This window comes from Neofelis nebulosa, chromosome 8 (genome assembly GCF_028018385.1).
Source record: "Neofelis nebulosa isolate mNeoNeb1 chromosome 8, mNeoNeb1.pri, whole genome shotgun sequence".
Lineage (NCBI taxonomy): Eukaryota > Metazoa > Chordata > Mammalia > Carnivora > Felidae > Neofelis > Neofelis nebulosa.
The window spans coordinates 47,155,176-47,180,139 of NC_080789.1; the positions used below are offsets into that span (position 1 = coordinate 47,155,176).

Here is a 24,964-nt window from a genome sequence, read left to right on the forward strand (position 1 = left end):
TGTGCCTTTGGGTGACTGCTCTGGACTTGAACTTGATTTCTCTTATCTCTTCCCTATTTCCTAGGTCATAGGGATTTCCTTATTAGCTCAGCTACAATGGTCATTGGCAAGGTAGAGAGCTTGTCTAGTGGGCTGACTCACAGTGGGGAGTGTCCAACTTTCTGGAGTTCTGGAACACATTATTATCAGATGAAGTGAGTTCACCTCTCAAATACACACATTCTATTTCCTAGAAAAATGACAGGGTGTGTGCATAAATATACGTACGCGTGTGTATAAAATTTTGTATCCACACACTTTAATTTTCATTCTAGGGGAAGTGAATTAAAATTAACTTCGTTAGGAGAATTTCGCAGCCTCCTTCAAGATCAAAGAGTCTGCACTTTGGAGATGACCGGTGATGGTGGGTGAGAGGAGGCAGACGTAGAAACCTCGTTAGGAATCACTGAAGTCTCGAGAAAGCCAGTGCTTCACTGTGGGTTCTCTCCCTCCAGGCAGTGATGAGCTGAAGCCAGAACAACAGCACCCTCTGCCCTCCTACCTAGAATACAGGCACAATGCCTCCATCCGAATGTATCAGACCGATTACTTTGCCAGCAAATGTGCCGAAAGTCCCGACAGCAACTCCAAGAGTTTTAACATTAAGCTTGGAGCAGAGATGGAGAACCTGGGTGGAAAATGCGATCCCAATCAGCAAAAATTTTGTGACGGACCACTGAAGCCGCGCACTGCCTACAGGTTAGATGTATTGTTTTGCAAGAAGGGACATGCTGCACTACTGGGTCCTTAGCAGTCTGGGCATCTGATGCACTGGAGCTCCCGTAGATTAATAACCAGCACTACAACAGTGTTCTACATGTTACTGGGTCATTTATAAAAGTTGAATTCCTGCCCCCATTCACAGGTAATGTGTAAAGAAGGCCGGCCTTCGGCACTCTGCAAAAGCTCTAATTCATTATATGAAGAATTGAAGGTTCTTAATAGATTGTTTTTTCTCCTAACTTCTTTAGTACAAATAAAACAACTTCTTTACTATTTTAATGACTGCAAAGATGTCCAAACAGAAAAATTGAGTGTAGGGAGACCCAAGAAATATGAAGTTTCATCTTCTACTTCTAGTGAGGGTTGTAATTACACATATTTATTTACCTTCTAAGGCATAAAAAGATGAAGGTGCTCTTTGGTCCAGACAGAATTCTTGAAGTCGAAGGCCCCTTAATGAATGGGAGTACCCTTTCCTCCTGCTAGGATGACAGATGAAAAGGAGCAGCTGTTTGCTTTGGCCCTAGGAAGCACTATGGCAGCCAACAGGCCCTTTCAGTCATAGGAATTGGCAGTGCCCTTGGTCTACACTGTGCTCCCCGAAAGCAAGTGTGAGCAGAAGTACACAGCATCCCAAGCCAGAGTCCTCAAGAAAAAGGGAACCTTGGCTGCCATCTTGGATAGAAGCCACAAGCATCCAAGATCAGTACTTCTGCAGAGAATGTGCTGTCTCTCTTAGGTGTTGGCAGAGCTGACATCCAGCCAGTATGGCAGCCAGTCAGGTTCTCTATGGCGGGTTGGTCAGTGTCCAGGTCTTACTGACTCTTACATATTTTGAATATCATCCCTGAGTCTCAGCAGAGACTTTCCTACATTCTCCAAAAGGAGACAATGACATGGAATCACACCTGAGAACATTCTCAGCCCCTCCCTGGAATCAACACAGGCAGGCCAACAGTTTTCCTAAACCAGAAAACTCACCTTGGGCAGGAACTCTGTGTAACTCCCTCTGCCCAGGACTCACCATAAAAATGTGATTTCCACCCTAACCCAGGTTGGCATCTTCAGAGTAAACTCATACGATCTTACTAGTGAGGTGGGCTCATGTGGTCTTCTATTCCAGAAGAGACCATATGAGCCTACCTGAAGGAGGTGAGATCTCAGACAGAACAAAGGAGAAATGTGAGGGAGATCAGAGCCCTGGAATCCTTTAGTTCCTGTAAGAATCAAGAGATGCCTCAGCTCCTCGGTCACATGGACTCAAGGAGATTTGAACAAAAGTCTCCCAATGGCTCTATTCGATTTGTGAGTTGGAAAGTGGAGGCTGTTTTTTGTTTGTTTGCTTTCTGAAAGAGAAGGAGAGAAGATGACTGAGTCACTACTACAGTTAAGAGAGGGACAATGAGAAGCTGTAGATGGCTCATGTCTGTCCCAGAGCCTACACTCTCCACCACACTCCTTCCCATTTGTAACGGCTGCTGAGGGCCTGGGAGAGCCTGTACTGAGTTCACGCGCTGCCACTTAGCTGTGTAACCTTGGAAATGGCATTTCAATTCCAAAATCCTCATTTCTCTCATCTGCAAAACAACACAGGGCTGTCCTGAGGAGGAACGTAGATGATCCATCAAACCTGGTCATGTCCCTTCTCGATTAAGGCCTTCCAGTGGTCCCCAATCACTTCTAGGAGTAAATGAAGATTCCAAAGAGGGCACATAAAGCTCTCACCTTCTCTCTCCTGCTTTGCCTCCTACCATCTGTCACAAGTATACCCTGCCTTTTGTTAACCCTTACTTGGAGTTCCTTTGACAGTGACATGCGTCTCTTATACCTCTGAGCCCTCACACATTCTTTTCACTCTATTTGGGATGCCCTCCCCTCCCTTGACTGGCTGGTGCATCCCTTCATACACTTCAGAAACCAGCTCAGCCCTCAAATTACCCCAATCAACCTGTCAACCCACACTGGGCAGTTGGCCCTAGCTCCATTTCCACAGCACCCAGACCCTTCATCACTCTAATCCTCACTTACCAGGACTTTTCAGCCCTTTGTTTGGTTACTTACCCCTTTTCACTAGACTATGAGAGCTTGTAGTCTAATAGAGACAAAACAATATGACAAATACCTGGCCCCAAAGAGGCACTCATTAAATGTTTGTGAACAAATAAGGGAATGACCCAAGTTGCTCTATCAGTACTTACACATTTCTTATTATAGCTTGATCAACTCATGCCATACTTACATGTTTTCTAGAACACAGCTTCCCTATATTTCCCCACATTTGGTTCAGTCCTGTGAAAAGCATGCCAGGCAGATAATGCTTGATAAGAGGAGGCACAGCCTTTCAAAGTATGTGGGGGAACCACACACTACGTGGTATCCTGTGTGATGGCTGCTGACCCCTAGCTTAATGCAGTCAGAATTCTACCTGTCTCAAGATGATGGTCACCATAGTGACCCTCAAAGCTATCAGGCATCTTTTTTCCAGAGATGAGAGAGAACGGGGCGGGGGGGGGGGGCGGTGAGGGGAAGAGGATTGAGACGAAATGGGAAATGCTAGGTTTAGCTGCTTTGCAAGTTTATTATGTCAACGAATGTAATGTTTCCCATTTGCTACTGGGTTCCTATTACTGGGTGTATAATTAACTCCATTCCATATGGGAAGAGAAAGGGCAGATCATGATGGGTGGGAGGCATTTTGGAAGTTAATAAAGTGCTGATCTGGCTTTGTTTCTATTCTAGAGTATTTTTATAATGTTTATTTATTTATTTTGAGAGCACCAGCACAAGAGAGAGAGAGGGAGACAGAATCTGAAGCAGGCTCCAGGCTCTGAGCCATCAGCACAGAGCCCGACACGGGGCTTGAACTCACGAACTGTGAGATCATGACTTGAGCCTAAGTTGGACGCTTAACTGACTCAGCCATCAAGGCTCCCCAGGCTTTGTTTCTATTCTAAATGGAATAGCAATGTGACCACGATCAGGTAGTCAGCTTCTCTTGACCTCATTTTCCCCAAATGAAAGAAATTGAAACACATGATCTCTAACTTTGTGCTATAGATTTCTGATTGTGGACACATATAAAGTTGAAGTAATTACTATCATATATCTGTTAATTAAAATAATAATATATGTGTATACACTGAATATATATATATATATATATATATACACATATGTGTATATATGTGTGTGTGTGTGTATATATATATATATACACACACACACACATATATATGCAATACAGAAGAGGTCTGTAAAATATAAGCAGAAATGTTGAAGGACATAAGAGAGTAAATAAATGCTGTAAAGGTTCAAAAGGCTTCTTGAAGGAGGTAACATTTTAGCTTAGCATTAACAAGTAGAGAAGGATTTGAAAATATGGAGATAGGGACAGAAGGAGATTCAACGTGGAGGGAAGAGTGGGAGTCAAAGTGCAGAGAAAGAAATACACAGATTGTTTAGAGAAGAGCAAATAGTTCAGTTTCAAATTGGGGAAAGAGCATGGAAAGGGGTAGCAGGGAAGACAAGACCAGGAAGGTAGGATCCAGATGGGTGCTAAATGCTAATGTGGTGGTGCTGTCCATTTTTGGAAAGAGTTTAAGAGCAGAGCTCCTACTGACCCATTGAATTGAAGGCAATCCTGTACTGGGTCATTGTCTCCTATCTGGGTTCCTAGAGGTTCTTATTCATCTATGTCCACATTGTATTTTGCATTTTGCAGCTAGCATTTCAGAATAGAACATGTCAAGGTTGTCACACTCAATGCTTTTAATTTACAAAGAAGGAAACCAAGGCATAAAAAACTTTAGGGGCCATTCATCTAATCAGCAACAGAGTGATAGCTAGACCTCAGAACCTCTGCTTCCTAGCCTGGGCCCTTTTTACCATCCCTCCAACAGAAGTCATTGCTGTCAAATTGAAATGAAGCCAAGAGAAAATAAGAGAAAGAAATCTGGACTAGGATTCAGAAAACACAGGGTCTGGTTTTCTTTCACTGCTGTTCTTTGTGATCTGGAGCAAGACACAGAATCTCTCCAAACTTCAGGTTCCAAATCTCTGACGTGTTCTAATAATAAGCTTCCTTGTTATATTGGAGAAGTTGGAAATGATCAGGTAGAACCATGTCTGTGAAGATTCTTCTTCACTTATAAATCACTATACAAATAGAAGAATCTCTTTTCACCGGAGAGACTCATTTCATTTTCCAAAAGTACAATGCATTAGCAACACACACCAACTCCTCACCTTCCCACTTAACATAAGCTGACTGCTTGTTACCCGTGAGGGACATCTCACAATGCTTCCATCAACAGTCTGTTATTCCTGGAAGTACAACTTTCGGCTGGAAAGCAGCTTTTAGAGGTGGAAATTATATATGTGGTTGATCAATATCATCTTGTTTGTTTTATAAGATTGCATTTGGACTTGGGCATGAGTTAGAAGGAAGGGCAGAGGGCAGAACAATTTGCCCAGAACATTTGGGTGAAACAAATCTAGATTTATTTTAAAGGAAAAAAGAGACTTCCATTCACTTTCGTAGGATTTAAATCAACACTAGGAAAGTTTTCCCATATAAATCAAGCCTCATAGTCTCAGCCAATCTACAGTTTGAAAGAGAAAGACCTCAATAGCTGGCCTGAGGCAGTCTTCTTAACTTAGTGCAGGGATGCTCTCCTATAGCTTCTCTGAGAGCGGGTTCTCCTCCAGCCTCTGCTTAAATGACCTCAATGACTGAGAGCTCACTACCTGTGCAGCAGCTCATACTGTAGGTGTTACAAAGTGACTTTATATTCCCAAACTACACCTCCCTGTGACTTCAGCCTATTGGGCTTTATTCTGCCTTCCTAGAGGAAAAATAACGATGTCTGTTTCCTCTTCTAGGTAAGATTCCCTTAAATCTGAAATCAAACAACATGTCCCACAAAGTCTTTTTGCTCATTGTCCTGTTTAATCACTTCAAATGATCTCAAACCCTTTCTAAGTAAGGTACGTCCCCAGAAACTGAGTGTGGCCATCCAGACTGGCCTGGCTCACCCAGAGAATATGAGACCAAGGTTTTTTGGTGGGGACAAGAGACTTCATCCAGGCTGAGGTTACAACTTCATCTTTTAGTAGCTGCTTATTGAATTCAGGGCCAGCTAATCTCAGGCACTGTCCCACATGGACATGTGGACAGCCGCCTTAGCAGCTCTCCTGTCCAGGTGGCTGGAATAACTCCAAATGTCAGCTGGAGACTTCGAGATCAACCTCGCTGTCACTGTAAATCCAACACAGCCCGAGCAAAGCTCTTCTTCTTTCCCCAGTTGAGATGCCCGTTCCTATCAGTGATGCCATTATTCTCTCAAATGACTGAGCTCCAATCTTAGGCCCATCCTGAATTCCTCCCTTCTCCTCTTTAGGCTGGGCCCCATCTGGTCTTTCTTCTCAGTGCCTTCCCCACTGTGGTTCCCTCTGCTGCAACACAGGCATGGCTGCCTCCCTGACTCTCCTCTGATTTCTGTGCACATGTCCTCTTATCCAAGAGCCCTTCACTGACGTGCTGAATAGAGCAGGTCCATATACCCATCCCCATGGCTGTCTTTCTCCCTTACTCTCCTCTTTTCTTTTTCATGGTACATATCACCATCCAGCATATTGAATTTGTATATATGTTATCTGACTTCTAACACTAGAGTATGTAGCCTCTGGATGGTACGGTCTTTGTTGTGTCCCTGGCAGTATCCCCAGATCCTAGAACAGGAACTGGCACATAGTAGAGGCTCAGTAAACATTTGACGAATAAACGAATAAATGCATGAATGAACCCAGGTCTATCGGATTCCATATTTCATATCCTACCTTGGACACATATTGACCAGGGGCCCACCTTGTTTCTCCTTGAGCACATTTTCTAGTCAGCTTTACTGTGGACAGACACTAATTTGTACTCAAATAAATCGGTTTCCCTTTCAGAATCAGCATTCGGGCTTTTACACAGCTGTTTGATGAGGACCTGAAGGAGTTCACGAAGCCCCTCTACTCAGACACATTTTTCTCTTTGCCTATCACCACCGAGTCAGGTAAGGCTAACCTCCTCATCTACCCACATAGTCTACCAACTGCTGTGTCACCTGCAAGAGCCCCTAAGTCTGGTGACTTGGCTAACAGGGGAACATGTGCTTTCACTTGGAATTTAATCTCTATGTGATCATGCATGATGTGGATTAGAGAAATTGCTCGTACTTCTAAAGGGGAATGGACTGAATGCGCATTAATCTTGAAAAGAAAGTAGAAATATCACATTTCTTTAATTAAAAATGAAGTTTTTAAAAATATGAGTGAAAAACATTCAAATTAAGAACTTGCACAGGCCAAAATATAAGTACAAAAGGCTTTTGCTCATAGGTGAGAATGTATGTATGCAGAAACATAGAAATGCATAGAAAAAAAAGACTAGAAGGAAAACCACCAAAGTATTAACAATGAGGGGTACCTGGCTGGCTCAGTCAGTAGAACATGCGACTTAATCTTGGGGTCGTGAGTTCAAGCCCCACGTTGGGCATAGCGTTTACGTAAAAAAAAAAAAAAAAAAAAAAAAAAAAAAAAAAAAAAGTATACTGAGGCTCCTGGGTGGTTCAGTTGGTTAAGCGTCCGATTTAGGCTCAGGTCATGATCTCGCAGTTTATGGGTTTGAGCCCCTTGTCGGGCTCTGTGCTGACAAGCTCAAAGCCTAGAGTCTGCTTTGGATTCTGTGTCTCCTTCTCTCTCTGCCCCTCTCCCTCCCCTTCCCCCCTCCTCTCAAAAATAAACATTAAAAAAATTGTTCTTAAAGTATTAACAATGAATATCTCAAAGTAGTGGGATTATAAGATGATTTTTTTCCTCTTTGCTTATGTTACTTTTACACCATAAAAAAATGTTAACTTAAAAAAGACTGCATAAATTTATGAAAGAAACTTCCCTAGTGTTCTAGAGGGAAAGCCTGAATAATAATAGTAGCTAATATTTACTATCACCTTGGTACATGAAATAGTTCATCCAATCTTTACTATAGCCTTTTGTGGTAGATACTGTTACCATCTCTATTTCAAAGGTGAAGACCTGTGACACCAAGAGGTTTAAGTAACTTGCCCAGGATAGTAGAAGTGGAATTCTGGCATTTTCTGCTGGAGTCCTTAACCTCTGCCCTGCATTGCCTCAGAATATTCCCATCATGCTGCAAACAGCCTCATTTTTCAGCACCTTGTTCCCTGATACGGTCTTCTGTCCCAGCGTTTCCCTGTAGCCAGTGTTCCACAATGCTTGGTCTCAGGAAGTTCTTCTTCCTAGCTAAAACAGTCTCTCATGCTGCATGACAAAAGATGACTCAGCCTCACAAACACTCCCGTCTATTTATGCCAAATATAGGGATAATCTCCCACTTTTCAAACCAAAAAGGGATCAGAACACAGTTAAGAGGACTTAGATGTGTTTGCTTGTAATTGAAAGTTAAGTAGGGGCATTGTAAACACAATTCTTTCCTATTTGGAAACAACAAAAATTGTATGTAGTCCAGCAAAGGAAGATAGTCAACATGTATCCAAAAAAAGAATATTAACCACATTAAAAGACTGTGTTGATTTAATACATCTCGAATAGCAACATTGAACAAACAAAATCCAAGGGCTTCAAGTGCAAGTTCGAAAACAGGCTGCTCCATAGACCTAAATATAAGAGCTGAAACAACGCAACTTTTGAAAGAAAACACAGGAGTAAGAATCTGTGACCTAGGATTAAGAAATGATTTCCTAGGTCTGATAGCGATAGCACAAGCAACAGAAGGAAAAAAAAAAAAAAAAAAAGATAAATAGGACTTGGTCAAAATTGAAAACTTTTGTGCTTCAAACAGGACCATGAAGCAAGTGAAAAAACAGCCCACAGAATGGGAGAAATTATTTGCAAATTAATATCTGATAAGGGTCGCACGTCCAACATATGTGAAGAACTGTTACCTTACAAGTCAAACAACAGGGGTGCTTGGTGGTTCAGTCGGTTAAGCATCCAACTCTTGATTTCATCTCAGGTCATGATCTCACACTTCATGAGATCAAGCCCTGTGTCGGGCTCTGCACTGACAGTGTGAAGCCTGCTTGGGACTCTCTTGGGACTCTGTCTCTCTCTCTCTCTCTCTCTCTCCCCCCCTCCCCCACTCGCTCCCCCCACCAAATAAATAAACATTTTTTTAAAAAGTCACACAGCAAAGGATATGAATAGATGTTTCTCCAGAGAAGATACACAAATGGCCAATAAGAACATGACCAGATGCTCAGCATCATTAGTCATTAGGGGAAATGCCAATCGAAACCACAGTAAGACATCACTTCACACCCCCTGGAATGGCTGTGATCAAAAGACACTGACAAGTGTTAGCGAGGATATGGAGAAATTGGAACCCTCCTACATTGCTCGTGAGAATATAAAATGGTTTGGCTGCTCTGGAAAACATTTCTGCAGTTCCTCAAAATGTTAAACCTAGAGTTACCATCTACCCAAACCAGCAACTCCACTCCTAATTATGTACCCAAGAGAAATGAAAACATACGCACACACAAAAACTTGTACACGGATGTTCGAAGCAGCATTATTTATAATAACCCCCAAATAGTGGTAACCCAAGTGTCCATCAGTGGATGAATGGCTAAACAATATGTTATATATTCCATGCAATATTATCCACCTATGAAAAGGAATGAAACATTGACCCCACGCTACAACACAGATGAACTTTGAAAACATTATGCTGAGTAAAAGAAACCAATGACAAAAGACCACCTATTTATGTTTCAGTTTATACGAAATGTCCAGAATAGGCAAATCCACGATGACAAAGTAGAGTTTTGGTTGACAGGAGCTGGGGAAGGATGGAGAGTGACTGCTAAGAGGTATGGGGTTTCTTTTGAGGGGTGACAAAAATGTTAGAAAATTGAATGTGGTGTTGGATGTTTGTCAGACTCCATGACTGTACCAAAAAGCATTGAATTACACAATTTAAATTGGTGAATTGCGGGGCGCCTGGGTGGCTCAGTCGGTTGAGAGTCTGACTTCGGCTCAGGTCGTGATCTCGCGGTTGATGAGTTCGAGCCCCACGTCGGGCCCTGTGCCGACAGTTCAGAGCCTGGAGCTTGCTTCAGATTCTGTGTTTCCCTCTCTCTCTGCCCCTCCCCCACTCATGCTCTGTCTCTCTGTCTCAAAGATAAGATAAACACTAAAAAAATTTTTTTAAATAAATTGGTGAATTGCATAGTATGTGAATTGTATTTCAATAAAGCTGTTTTAAAAATAGTCTACTCTTACCTATTCATAAACTCCCAGAGGTAGTATCATACCAGATAATAAAAATAAGATTTCATTAAAATAGCTCTCAGTAATTCACTGGATTTGCAAAAGTCCCCAGTGCTACTCATTACTTGTTTCATATGAATGAAATAGGATTTTTAAACTTTTATTTTTTTAATTTATTTTATTTTAAAGTTTGTTTTTGAGAGAGAAGAGTGCACAGGAAGGGCAGAGAGAGAGAGAGAGGGAGGGAGAGAATCCCAAGCAGGCTCCTCATGCCAGCGCAGAGCCTGACGCAGGACTCGAACCCACGAACTGTGAGATGGTGACCTGAGCTGAAGTCAAGAGTTGGACGCTTCACTGACTGAGCCACCCAGGCGCCCCTGAAATAACATTTTTATCTTGGTGGCAAACTGCTGGCCTTTCCATAACAAGCACAAATGAGTCCAAAATTCCTTTATAAGCTGAACACCATGAACTTCAAACATGTAAGGACTGACCTGCCATTCCAGTGTAGGAGCCAGTGTTTCACCTTCCCGGCTGCACACTCCTCCGTGATCTAGTAAATACTCCAGTGTGGCCATCGTTTGAATTCTTCCGTAATAATGTCCCTAGGGAGACAGGATTTCAGTAGCTGGCTTCCTGGTTCTTTAGCACTAATTTTCCTACCTGGGTTTGTTATTTCCTTCTGGATTATTGTAGAGCCTTTATTTGGAGTTATTGAAGGTGTGAGTGCCGGTCTGTTCTTAATTGGCATGCTGGTGGCCATTGTTGCCTTATTCATCTGCAGACAGAAAGCTAGGTGAGTACAAAGTATTCTATGGTGATTGGGCTCCCAACTTTAAAGGTGCCTTTGAAAATGCCCGTTAGCCTGAGAAGTAAGAAGGGAAAAGAATTTCCTTTCTCCAGGCTAAATTATCTTTGTTTCTGGAGAAAAACAAGTCAAACCCTCCAACAGTGACTCATTTTATTCAGCCCCTCCTCGACCATTGATGAATTTTGCCCCAGCCAAATGACTGAGGGGCCATCTGTAGCTTCTTCATTTGAATGTGAAATAACTCCTTTTGCTCCTGAAGATAGAGATGTCTGTGAATTGCCCACCCAAGTGCTTTTCTGAAATATGCTGAAAAGTATGGCTGACATCACCATGTCGTGGTCATATCTGCCATGCTAATTTAAGAAGGGACCAAAAAGAACCAAATAGCAGGTGGCCCCAAAGCCACACCCCCTCCTCTTAGGGAATTTGTTTTATTTGGCACATTGTCTTCCCTCTTGCAGTCATGTCTTGCATCTAAGGTTTACTGGGTTTTTTTTTTTAAGGAAAGTTTTATTGAGAGTGTGGGAAGTGATTATGACCTGTAGCCAAAAACCAGAAGACAAATCTTCAGCTATTGCAGAGATCCGTTTCTGAGTGGGAAAAATCTATTTCTTCTTTATGTTCTTCCTCCCCTCAAAGAGACGTTGGCTGAGTGTAAATCTACATGAATACTGAAAAATCCATATTTGCACAGACATGCACAGCCTCACCATAAATGGAAAATTTTGTTTGAATCAAGTTTCATAATCAGAATATAAACCCTCTCCCTTATGTTTCAGCCTTGGTCGAGAAAGGCCCTCTGCCCGCCTGAGCATTCGCCGGGATCGACCATTATCTGTCCACTTGAACCTGGGCCAGAAAGGGTGAGCGCCACATTTTCCTTCACATAATGTATTGAAAGATGAGTTGATTGTTTTATGTGAGATTTGCTAACGAGGTCTTTCTTCTTTTGGCGTCTTTCACAGTAACCGGAAAACGTCTTGGTAAGAGAGAGAACTCATTAATTACTATATTATCTGCTTTTGAAATACAACCCAGATTGGGTATGGCAGTTTCCCTTTATGTCAGTAATTTTCTTTTTTTTTTTTTTTCTATTTTTAACTATAGCCCAATAATAATAAATCAGTTCGAAGGGCACTTCATGAAGCTGCAAGCTGATTCCAACTACCTTCTATCCAAGGAATACGAGGTACAACTTGGCTCTGTGATGCTTTAGCAATCCCAGTCCTTAGAATTTCCCTTCCAGCCTCCCTCCTTTCCCTTTCCCTTCCTTCCTCCCCTCCACGTGGAGTCTCCCGTGGAGTCACAGGCTGATCAGACTCGGGAGCTGACCCGTAGGATCTCAGCTGACCGCTCTTTTATGCCCGAATCCATTCCCTGCTGATGCACCACTGGGTCCCAGAGGCCAGTCTGATCTCCAGAACAGCACAGCAAGCAAAGTGCTACTTGGACAAGACGTTAAGAAAGAATTAACAAATCTCAGATGTAAACCTAATTCTGTCTATTATTTAACCTGGCATTTTGCTGGACTGGGAGACAATGTGGTTTGGTGAAAAGTGCCCAGGCTGTGGATTCGGTTCCCGGCTTTGCCACCTGTGTGGCCTGCGGCAGGTTAGTTATCCAGTCTGAGCCTCATCTGTAGAGTGGAGGTGAGAACAGCTCCTCTGCTTTGGGGATCAGAGCCATTCCATAAACAGCAACTACTGGGACATGTTGTTAGATCATTATGTATCTCGAGGACTATATGATTTGCCTTCTCTTATTTCATATTCTCCACCTGCAAACTTCTTTTTGACTTAATAGGACTTGAAAGACGTGGGTCGAAACCAATCATGTGACATTGCACTCTTGCCGGAGAACAGAGGGAAAAATCGATACAACAATATATTGCCCTGTGAGTTTTGTGTTGAAATGTGTCCAGCTGTCTTCCTCTAGCCATTTCTTCTCTTTTCTAGGAATAAAATGGGGCTAAAGAAATATGGTATAGCTGAATATGGAAGATCTGAGGCTCTGAATGCCTTTAAAAAGGAATGACTTGTATGTTATTGCACTTCCCTTCAGTGGGTAACAACCAGCTTGCAACCCGCTATGACACCTCTCATGCTGTTGACATGTCACCACGTGGTCCTACTGCACCTCCTTGGAAGCCTGGGAGCAGTAATGGGGTTAACAGCAAAGGCCAGTGTGGGTTTCCTTCAAGTCCTAAGTTAGGAGTTATTATATATTTTTTATTATCCTGACCCTAGCAGGTGAGGCAGTAGAAAATAGTTGTTCTGGATTGTATTTATTCCGGCTGTGAAAGGGAGCCGGCCACTCCATCGGGGAAAGGTATAGTGTTATGAAGGAAAGAGCAGAGGGGGACTCAAAGAGCATTTGGCTTGTTTGTGTGTTTATGGGCCGCCTGAGCAACTTGGCAAATCAGTCACCCTGTCTGACCCTCATCTGCAAATGGAGATGAGAATACCTCCCTCTGGGTGTTTTGGAGGTCAGAGCTAATGCACATCAAATACCAAGCCTTCCATCAAACAGTAGAAAAAATCATCCTAAGATCCAGTGACTCTCAATCAACTTCCTTCCAGATGATGCCTCTCGAGTGAAGCTGTCCAATGTAGATGATGACCCATGCTCAGACTACATCAATGCCAGCTACATCCCTGTAAGTGAACCATTAAGCCATGGTGCCTGGGATGAAGCTTTGATGGGTGGCTACATTGCAGACACCTTTCCTCCCACATGCTCCCACACTGTTCCCAGGTCTGGAAGTACATAGGTCTGATTGCTATAAAACACAGGGGGTGCAATTCCATCACTGCTAGAGCCCATTTTTCACAATGGCTATAGTCACACAAGATGATAATGAGCTCAGGAGGCATTGTCAAGGCTAGTCTTCTCTCTGCAGCTCTCAGCAAAGATTAGAGCTCCCCAAGGAAGCTCCATGGCTCAGGCTGCCCAGCTAGGGGAGCTGACTCAATGTTATTTGGATTTTTGAAAACCAAAGACAGAACTCAAAAGTTGTGTCAGACTATTGGGCTCAAATTCTGACTAGCATCCTGCCAACTTCCCACAGCACACTACAGTGGAAAAGACTTTAAGGTCAGACAGTTTCACATTTGAATTTCATCTCTGCCCCTTGGTGACTCTGTGACCTCGGGCAAGTTATGTCACCTCTTGGGGCCTCATTTTCTTTCCCAAAAAATGAGGAAAATAATATTTACCTCAAATAATTATTCATTCACTCAATAAACACTATACAGTTAAGTAGTAACTATAAGTCAGATGCTGAGCTATGTACAGGGATAAGGTCAGGTGGAATCCTGACCATCAGAGAAGAGTCGGGACATCAGGAAATGACAAGGCGATGCCATGGGAAGCAGGCTAGAGAAGTCTTCTCCCCCATCAACATACATCCACAGCATGTGGGGTCTTGTTAAAATGCAGACTCTGAATTGGCAGGGCTGGGTAGGACCTGGGATTCTGCATTTCTCACAGGCTCCCCAGGTCATCACCGGGCTGCTGGTCTCTGGGGAGCAAGAAGCTAGGGGTGGCCAGGGGAGCTTCTGGGAGGAGACCACCAGCCCGCAGAGCTGAAGATAAAGGAAGGCTCAGCAGAGCAGGCAACATGCTGAAACATGGAGGCTAAATAAGGACTAGCCAGCCGAGAGGCAGTGTTTGGGTGGGCGGGCATGGGGGTGGCAGAGGTGACACAGTGCAGGGGCCCCGAGGAGAGGCAAGGAGAGAAGGAACTTCAGCTAGGAGCTGCAAGTAATTCTGTCTTCCTCGAGTGCAGAATAAGTGGACGAAAATATCCTAGCTCATAGAGTTGTGGTGAAGATTAAGTAAGATCTGTGGAAGTCCTGCCCCACAGTATATGGTAGATGCTCGATAAATAGTGGTTTCCCTTCCCCTAACTTTCCCTTGTACGATGTCTCCAACCAGCGCTCATGTCAACTATCCAAAATGTCTAAAGCTCCCCTACATTGAATAGGGGAAGAGCCTGATCCAAGTCAGTCCCTCAGGCAGTCCCTTCCTACACACACACACACACACACACACACACACACACACACACACAGTCTAGATTATTGCCTGAGTCCTCCATTGCCTCTTAGAATAGACCCAGCCTAATAAATGGGAAGCAGTCTCCTAACAATAGTTCAGTGTTCCGGCCTTTGTCCTTCCTGTTCCCAAGCCTTGACACTTGTGTTAGTATCTTTTTCTCAAGTCAGGGATCTGGCAAAGACCTATATATCATGTAGTCTGCAGAGATAACCCTCTGTTTACAGTCCTGAGGAGGCCCATTGTTCCTGACTCTCCATGTTGTAAATTCATCACAGGGCAACAACTTCAGAAGAGAATACATTGCTACTCAGGGACCTCTTCCTGGCACCAAGGATGACTTCTGGAAAATGGCGTGGGAACAGAATGTTCACAACATCGTCATGGTGACCCAGTGTGTGGAGAAGGGCAGGGTGAGTAAACAGTCTCCCTGACTTCCGAACTTCGCTTACCGCCCCCAGGATGGAATTCTACCCCACCTCCGAGAGTTAAACTCCATAAAAGCGAAGGAGGGATCATGTGAGAACATTGTTAGTGAATTCAGCCACTCAGTTACAAGAGGCTTACCTGGGTGATACCCACTTCTGATTCTGGGTCTGAAGTTTCAGGCAAAGGTGTTTCCATTTGAAGACTGAGATCATCAGAAGTGCCCATGACACAGAAATATTAGGTGGCTCCTTGTCTGTTCCACCCTTCAGTGTATACCTTACCAGAATCACTGGCTCTGCCCCTACTTTTAGGAAAAGAAATAAACTTTAGGCTGCAGACACAAAGTAAAATAGTTATCTAGGGCGCCTGGGTGGATCAGTCAGTTAAGTGTCCAACTCTTGGTTTTGGCTCGGGTCATGATCTCACAGTTTGTGCGTTGGGGCCGTGTATTAGGTTCTGAGCTGACAGTGTGGAGCCTGCTTGAAAGTCTCTCTCTCTCCCTCTCTCTCTCTCTTTCTCTCTCTCTTTCTCTCTCTCTCCCTCTCCCTCTGCCCCTACCCCCCCACCCCCATCAAAAATAAATAAGCTTTAAAAATAAAATAAAATAGTTATCTGGACAAATTAAGCAAATCTTGTAATGCATTTATAAGCCCCTATTTTATGTGGTTATTTTGAGGATGAAAAAAGAGATTGCATATAAAATACCCAGTATCTGTGATCAATAAATATGGGTTCATAATTCTCCCTCCTGTCTTCCTACATGTAAATTGGAGCTTAGCTAAATGTTCCGAATTTTCAAATATCACTTGGCACATGGCATTTGGTCTGGGTGAGGACAGTGATATCAAAATAGAAACAAAACAGGGCCAAGAAGACATTGGCTTCCTCTGCCCACCTAGAACTTTATTGAGAAAGAACTATTGTAATATGTGGGTTATGGGCCAGTGGAATTGAAATGCAAAGGAAATCAACAGAAAGCTCAAGCCTTGGAACAGTGTGCCTGAAAGGTACGTGAACCCAAAGTCGGGGCTTCGCTCCTTGGATAGCCTCCAAGGAGAGCTCCCTCCAAGTCTCTCCTTCCTTCGCAACTGCAGCCTGGTTTGAGCACTGGCCCTGAGCACACTGATGGAGAGCAGATGGTCAGACGCTCTAGCAGCTGACCGTAGATTCCAGCTCAGGAAGATGTTTTGAGGAGGAAACATCCAGGTTCATAGAGGAGTCACGTTTCCAGACTCACATATTTCTGTCTTCCTCTAGGTAAAGTGTGACCATTACTGGCCAGCAGACCAGGATTCCCTCTACTATGGGGACCTCATCCTGCAGATGCTCTCAGAGTCTGTGCTGCCTGAGTGGACCATCCGGGAATTTAGGATATGCAGCGTATGTTTGTCTGTTTGACTTAACCTAACAGCCCCTATTGGAAAGACACAGGACACCCATGAATCCCCTTTTTGCCGCTTCCTCCCCCATAGTTTCAGCTCATGGGAGTTGCTGAGTGGCATCAGATGTCAGACTTGTATGTTTGCCTTGGGTCCTTCCTCTTTTTTTTTTTTTTTTTTTTGGTGGTGGTCGTGGGGCGGGGGGTCCTTCCTCTTATCATCCTCTCTGCCTTCCAGGAGGAACAGCTCGATGCACACAGACTCATCCGCCACTTTCACTACACAGTGTGGCCAGACCACGGGGTCCCAGAAACCACCCAGTCCCTGATCCAGTTCGTGAGAACCGTCAGGGATTACATCAGCAGAAGCCCCGGTGCCGGGCCCACCGTGGTGCACTGCAGGTACCGACGGGGAGTGGAGCGTCCGTCTGGGCCAACCGGCCTGCGCAGGCTGAGAGCACATTATTGTGCTCTCTCCTGTCTTCTTTCTCCCTTTCTTCACCTTCCACCTGTCTCTCACCCTCACTCTCCATCCCTTTCTCTCTCCCTCTTGATCTTTTTGCTTCTGTACAAAATGCAAAGTCCCTATGTGACTTCCAGACCCTCCATAAGTGGGTCCGTCTCACTTCCCAACCCAAATTCCTGGAAACCTCCCTCCCACGCTCTTCACAAACCTGCCTATTCTCGCCTCTTGCCATCCTTACTCTTTGGAATGGCCAAATCTCTCTGCTCCACTTGTATAAACCCTGAGCACCCTTCCAGATCCCTGCTCCAGACCTCCCTGCAGGTCAAGTAGCACTTGCCATCTGGAGCACCCAATTTTGCTCTTAAACCTCTGTTCTGTCTTGACTTCTCTTTGCTTTGGACTGCATACCCATATAACCAGCCTAACAAGCAATGCCTCACTCTTCGTCTCTGGGGAGCCTGATGCTTAGCTAATTAATGTTTGCAGCAACACTTTGATAGCCCTGACCGAATGGCACTAAGAAATAAAGAGCAGGGAATTGCTACAGTAAGAGAAATGTCAGATGCCCTCGTTTCCTCGCAGTTAGCCCAGCACCCTAGGAGCCTGGCTTTTATATGTCATTGGAACCCTGATGCTTTTAATGGGAATGTGAAGCACTCAGGAGCTTCCTGCTTTCTGCAGAATGGCTGGCATTTCTGCCGGGACCACTTGAGAACTGTTATTCTTTATATTACAAATCTGTGCATCAGAAACTTCCAGTTACACAGTCACTTTGGGAAGCAATTCAGCAATCCCTACTGAAGCTAGGGATTCTAGCTTCCCAATGACCCATCAGTTCTGCTTCTAGATATCAACCCTAGAGAAGTCCCCATGCATGTGCACAAGGAGGCTCACTGCAACACAATGTTTAAAGGAGAATAACTAAAAATGATCTCATTGCCTGTCAGTAGGGAATAGATTAGCAGGGGATAGATTGGCAGTGGTTTATGAACTCTGTGGAGTAGTTAAAAGAAAGTGGATCTTGGGGTGCCTAGGTGGCTCAGTCAGTCAAGAGTCTGACTCTTGATTTCAGCTCAGGTCATGATCTCACAGTTTGTGAGCTAGAGCCCTGCGTCCGGTTCTCTGCTGTCAGTGCAGAGCCTGCTTCAGATCCTCTGTCTCCCTCTCCCTCTGCTCCTCCCCTGCTGGTTCTCTCTCCCTCTCTCTCTCTCTCAAAAATAATAAATAAATAAAAACTTAAATAAACAAGAATCAAATTAAAAAAAAAAAAAGAAAGTGGATCTGCATGTAACAACATGGATAAATCTCAGAACATAATACTGAGTAAAAAGAAAGTTGGCAGAAGGATACATAAAACATGTTACCATTTTGGTCAATTTTTGGAACACAAAAAAATGAGTATATGGTTCATGGTTTTACATGTATGCAGGAAAAGTATAAAACATCCATGGAAACGCACACTAAGTGTAGAGAAGCACTTATCCCTAGTGGGGCGGGGGAGGTAGAAGAAGGAAGGAAAAAGAGAAAAGAGGGAAAGAAGGATTCCCATATTCTCTCATAACCTGGAAGGGAAAAGAAAGATGGGCCTAGAGTCTCTGGGGATGCAGTCCTGAAAGGCTAATTTAAGAAAAAAGGCTCAGTCTTCCTTCACTCTCTCTCCTAGTGCTGGTGTGGGTAGGACTGGAACCTTTATCGCATTGGACAGAATCCTCCAGCAATTAGACTCCAAAGACTCTGTGGACATTTATGGAGCGGTGCACGACCTAAGACTTCACAGGGTTCACATGGTCCAGACGGAGGTAAGAGTTACAGGCTGAAGGACACAGATCACCTTCCCTGCCTCTCTCCCCCAAAATGTCCAAGGCTTTAATCTGACAAGAGCAAATGACTGTGACTCATTAGGAAGAGAAAGAGAACTGAATATAGGTGTTCTGTCAGACTCGTCATTGTAAACATATTTCAGTGACCTTGAGGCTGATGTGTGTCCTTTTCTCTACTGCACCAGTTGCCCATCTTCTGTAGGTGGATGAGAAGCACTGTTTTAAATCAATGCATTGTACGTGGGTGTACATGGGGGAAAGGCCAGGCCAGTCTTGAAGGTTATTTTCAGATAAGCTGGCTAGTGAGTACCAGAACTTCCATTAAGAAAAAAGAAACAGACTACAGTCTCTTCTCTCCTCCAGCCCACCCCAGCCCACCTCTAAAGACCCCAAAGGACTGCATGCACATTGATTGCAAAGGATAAATGCTTCCATTTGTGCTGTCCTTTGACATTTGTAGGGCATTTTTTAACATGTTATCTCATTAAATTTTCACAAAAAAACAGACAAGAGAAGTATCATTTCCCATTTCCAGGCTAGAATGAGATTCAGAGGCTAAAGGGCTTGCACAGCTATGAAGTGGCCAAGCTGGGACTCAAACCCATTCAAGAGAGTCCCAGGCCCTTAGCCCCACAGCCTCAGGGTCAGATCTGTGCTCACACACAGACCAAGCTTGTTTTCCCCCTGCATCATTGCCTTACAAGACTCAAGTTCTCTTACCCTTGTGTTTCCCAAGCAACTCTGCAAAATCCTCTCTCTCTCTATCTCCCTCTCTCCCTCTCCCTCTCTCCCTCTCTCCCTCTCTCTCTCTCCATATATATATATGTGTGTGTGTATGTATATATATATATACATATATATACATATACATATATATATACATGTATATATATATATATGTGTGTGTGTGTGTATGTATGTATATATATACATATATATGTATATATACATATACGTATATGTATATATACATATATATGTATATATGTATATGTATATATATACATACACACACACACACACACATATATATATATACATACACACACACACACACACACACACACACACACATATATATATATTCCCATTGTTGGAAAGATACAAAGCCCTACATGCCCCTCTTGCAGTTATAGTATACAGGAAAACTATGGAGGTGGCCGTGCTCCACAAAACAGAAACATCCTTGCTTCCCATAGGCAGTGGCCACACCTGGGACCCTCTGTCACCACCACTGTCCTGGGCTGGGAGTACTTTCATTGTAACAATTATTACACTATATTTTTAATATTTTATTGTGGAATTTTTAAAATTCATATTTCTAGGGAAAATAGTATAGTGAATTTCCATGCACGTGAACTCCAGCTTCTACAATTATCAGCATTCTATGCTCTTTTTTCATCTACATCCCGCATACACTATCTCCCACCCCGTAACCTTATTTTTAAAGGAAATCCTACTTATCACATGATTTCATCCTTAAATAAAGTATATGCAGATACTTTACAGATAAGGACTCTTTTTTTTTTTTAATTTTTTTTTTTCAACGTTTTTTATTTATTTTTGGGACAGAGAGAGACAGAGCATGAACGGGGGAGGGGCAGAGAGAGAGGGAGACACAGAATCGGAAACAGGCTCCAGGCTCCGAGCCATCAGCCCAGAGCCTGACGCGGGGCTCGAACTCACGGACCGCGAGATCGTGACCTGGCTGAAGTCGGACGCTCAACCGACTGCGCCACCCAGGCGCCCCGATAAGGACTCTTTTTAAAATTGTGACCAGAATACAATTATCACACCTAACAATTTTAACCATAATCCCTTAATATCATCTAACATCCAGTTAGTGTTCAAATATCCCTAATTATCTCAAAAATTACTTTCCACACTTAGTTTGCATAAGAATCCAAACAGAGTCCACATACTGCCTTTGGTCGAAGTCTCTTTTAAATTTCTTTTAAGTCTATAATTACCCTCCCTTGTTTTCCAAGCCATTTATTTGTTAAAGACACCAGCTTAATTTGTTCACAGATTTTTCCCACATTCTGGATTTGACTGCTTTTTCATGCTGGTAATATATTCCTCTCTTCCCTGTAATTTTTGTCAGCAGGTCATTGGATCTAGAGGTTCCATTAAATTCAGGTTTCTTTTTACCACCCCAATGCTTTACAGGTGGCACCAAGTACTGCCTGTTGCATCGCATCAGGACACCTTTCCCGTCTGGAGACTCTTTTGATGAAATTGACAATGACCATCCATTATAACATTTCCCATGAGCCTTTCACTTAAACAGTTTCAGCAACTGTTGGCGACCTGAACATAGCTGTCTAGCTCTGTTATTTCATTAAGGCTTTCAGAATTATACCACACTTCATCTTTCTCCATAAGACTACCAGTTCCAAAGACTGTAGGAATTCATTTTCCTTCTCTCAAAATGCAAGTTTTTCTTTTTTTGCCTGCTAAATGAATGAACTGATATCCTACAACTATGTCGCTAAAAAGTCAGGATCAGTGTTTCATTATTTATTGTCATTTCTACAAACTCAACCCATATTTAATTTATAATCTGGGGATTAAGACTGCTTACTACATTGTAAGTAGTCTTGAGGCGTGTGTGTGTGTGTGTGTGTGTGTGTGTGTGAGAGAGAGAGAGAGAGAGAGGGAGAGAGTGAGTGAGAGAGAGTGTGTGTGTGTGTGTGTTCAGGCTCCTTAATTATTGTCAGAGGCTTCTTGGGTCATGTGACACTTGCATACTCCTGCCCCAAACTCTGGAGATGCACTGTGGCAAAGAGCAACCGCTCCTATTGTAAATATCACTGGCAGACTTCCGGGGCAGAGTAAGCCCATGTGCCATAACTCTTCCTCCTTCTTGGACATAACTCCTTCTTTCCCCTCTTCCCTCCTCCTTCTCCTCCTAACTTCTGAGGATTCTATAGCTCTTGTTCCTTAGCTTGCCCTTTCAGTGGTTGGATTCCCCACAGTTCTGTCCTCAAGGTGTTGTTCTTCCTTCTCTCGATCTTCATTCTTTGTGATGTCCCATGGCTTGAAGAACCATGTACGAGCTTGTGTTTTCAAGTCTCGTTCTTCTTTTCCAGCAATGACCTAAGTACCTGCCTACCATACAGTTTCACCAGGAAGCTTTACAGTCATCTCAAATTTCAAAACTCAAAACTGAACTCATTATTTGTCTTTAAACAAGCAAAGAAAGCGCTTCTCCCCCTCTTGCTCATTTCAGTTTCGGGTGACAGTGTTGCTATCCATCTTGCCTTCCACCTGTTTGCCCAAGCTAGGATTCTGACTTCTTTTCCACAGTTCTCGCATTCAAGCAGTCACGGAGTCCTGTCAGTAGCACCTAACATCCTTCTCTTCCTTCTAGTCTCCCACCCAGCTGCCACTGTCCTTGCTCAGCCGTTTATCAGCTCTCCTGGTAACCTCCTGGTGTTATCTCCTACCACCAGCCTCTGCCCTAACAGCTCTTTGTCACCACTGCCACCAACACAGTACTTTTGCTAGCTATGTCAGCTCCTGCATAAAAATCTTGGCAAGCTCTCCATTGCTTTCAAATGAAGTGCATTTGTCCTTGTCTACAGGCCTCTTCCTAACTGGGCTCTACTTACTTCTCCTGTTTCATACCACAGCATAACCCATTGTTTTAGGGTCTGCCAAAATTCAGGAAGGCTTCCCTTCCTGGGTCAGAATCAACTCTGATTCTTTTGATTATAATGAAATAAACATTATAGTGAGAGAAATTTTCTCTCTCTCTTCTTTTCTTCCCACTGTCAGATGAAATCCCAAACAATATTCAGATAATATCTGTCTTGTTTTAACTCCTTGCCCACAGTGGGCTTTTTCTAGTCTCAGAAGCCCCGGCCTCGGCACTGGTATGGCTCACTCAGTACCAGGAGTGAGTGCAGAGGGGTGTGAACCACAGCTGAGCCAAGGGAAGCAAAGAAGGAAAGGCTTTCAGACCCCTTTTATTACTTTTCTGGGTTCTTGGGGATAGGCAACTTTAATTTTATTTCACCTTATTTGGGATACAAAGGGATTGCAGGTCTTCACAGATTTTAATAAATAGATCAAAGAGCAAGGATTTCTAAACAAAGAGGAATCAAACAGGAGATTTTCAGATGTGTCCCTTCTTCTTTAGCCTGGGGAAATTTGCAGCCTGACTCCCAGAGAGACACTCAGATGAAGCAATAACTTGTTAAAGAACGATAGGTGACAGGCACAGTCTGTTAAACTCATCTGCTTCCCCTAAGGAGGAAATAGTGGGATGTTGTAGGAATAAGCATCTCAGTGCCCATTTGGGGGATTGTCCTTGGGGTTTCCCATGACCCATGCACCCTACATTTTAGCTACCCTAGACTGCTCACAGCTTCTAGAATATATATGTACACTGTCATATTTTTTATGACACTTGGAAGGTCCTACTTATTTGCTCAAATTTACCTTTCCCTTAGGTTGATACTTCTCTCCCCCAAAAGTGAACCTGAGGGTTTCTTCTTATGTGTGAAGTGTTACACACAATTCTATCTCACATTTATAACCTTATAGGTATTTGTTCACATATCTGCCCTTCTGCTAAACTGCGAACTCAGGGACCATGGAAGGCTGTTATTCTATAAATACTATCTAGTACTACAACTATTGGTGAAATTGAATGGAATTGAGGCTTCATAAGTTAGCTAGGCAGAGCCAAAAATTATCTTTTAAGATCCAAGGTTCATATATTAAACTGTATTTTTCCATTAAGAATAAAGTGGGAAGCACATTAACAGTCTGAAGGTTTTAGTGGTAATCATTTTCAAAAGGACGTTCCATTGGGAAAAGAATTTATATTTAAGGCAAGGCAAATTAATGAATATTAACTGGTTTCAAAGCCCATAGTGGGTCATTGTTGAAGAATTTATTAGTAAGGCATACCATAGATGTAATAGAATTCATTCACAGCTGAATTTAAGGTCCCAAAGTAATTTAATATCCCAGTACAATTGAAAGTATGAATCATGGTTTGGTTGGGAAGAAACAGGAAATGTCAATTTGGTAGATTGTCTTAATGATGGCAAAAAGAAACTGCCTATACTAACAATGATTTTCAGGACAGCTCCCTCCTCAAATTTTCAAGATCAACATCGCATAAAATACTCATAACAAGTAAATAGGGTTTCTGAGCATTCCAGCGTCCTCTCCCTCTGAGGAGTTGCTATGTCATTAAGGGAGCCCAAGGCCAAGCATGGAGGTTACACGGACATTTCCTTGCTAGACAGTTCTGTAGGTAGTGAGGAAGGAAGCCCAATGCACATGTTTAGCTGCCTGTGTCTAAGCCTGTGTGTTCAGTGGAGGTTTTGTATGTCTTTAGGGTCACCAAAACACTGACTCTTCTATCTTTGTTTCTATTTCAAAAGTAGTTACCAGAGAGTTGACAGAGGTGAGTCTGTTCTCACCGTGTAAACCTTTGAAGTTCTCTGTCATCAGCCAACATCTTCAAGATTCTTCCTTGTGCCAGACTGAGATGCTGAGAGAACCGAGATAGATAAGACCCTGACCTTGCCGTCAAAGTACTGATGGTCCAGTGGGGTCTATTGTATACACCTACCTTCTTTTTCTCACGGTCCTCCCTAAAGAAAGAGAACAAAAGAGTATACAGTGAAGTGATTTTCTCATTGAATAATACAATGAAATTAGGGGTGCCCGGGTGGCTCAGTCAGTTGAGCACCCGACTTCAGCTCAGGTCATGATCTCATGGCTCATGAGTTCAAGCCCCACATCAGGCTCACTGCTGTCAGCTGGTCAGCACAGAGACAGCTTCAGGTCCTCTGTCCCCCTCTCTCTGCCCCTCCCTCACTTGTGCTCTCCCAAAATAAATAAAGATTTGAAAAAAAATAATACAATGAAATTAGAAGTCACTTAAGAAAACTGCTATAGTGAAAAGAACATGAATATGA

At 43.2% G+C, this 24,964-nt stretch overlaps 1 protein-coding gene across 4 annotated transcripts in view; it reads left to right on the forward strand.

The window, feature by feature from the left end:
* The window catches only part of PTPRB (protein tyrosine phosphatase receptor type B), a 118,391-nt gene that overhangs the window by 86,313 nt on the left and 7,114 nt on the right, over positions 1-24,964 (forward strand). For all 4 annotated transcript variants that reach the window (XM_058742044.1, XM_058742043.1, XM_058742045.1 and 1 more), the window contains 12 exons: positions 495-738; positions 6,715-6,821; positions 10,759-10,858; positions 11,653-11,736; positions 11,839-11,856; positions 11,981-12,062; positions 12,677-12,767; positions 13,453-13,529; positions 15,208-15,342; positions 16,616-16,738; positions 16,975-17,138; positions 18,866-19,001. In XM_058742044.1, coding sequence (XP_058598027.1) covers positions 495-738; positions 6,715-6,821; positions 10,759-10,858; positions 11,653-11,736; positions 11,839-11,856; positions 11,981-12,062; positions 12,677-12,767; positions 13,453-13,529; positions 15,208-15,342; positions 16,616-16,738; positions 16,975-17,138; positions 18,866-19,001 — 1,361 coding nt within the window. The remainder of the gene's footprint in view (positions 1-494; positions 739-6,714; positions 6,822-10,758; positions 10,859-11,652; positions 11,737-11,838; positions 11,857-11,980; positions 12,063-12,676; positions 12,768-13,452; positions 13,530-15,207; positions 15,343-16,615; positions 16,739-16,974; positions 17,139-18,865; positions 19,002-24,964) is intronic.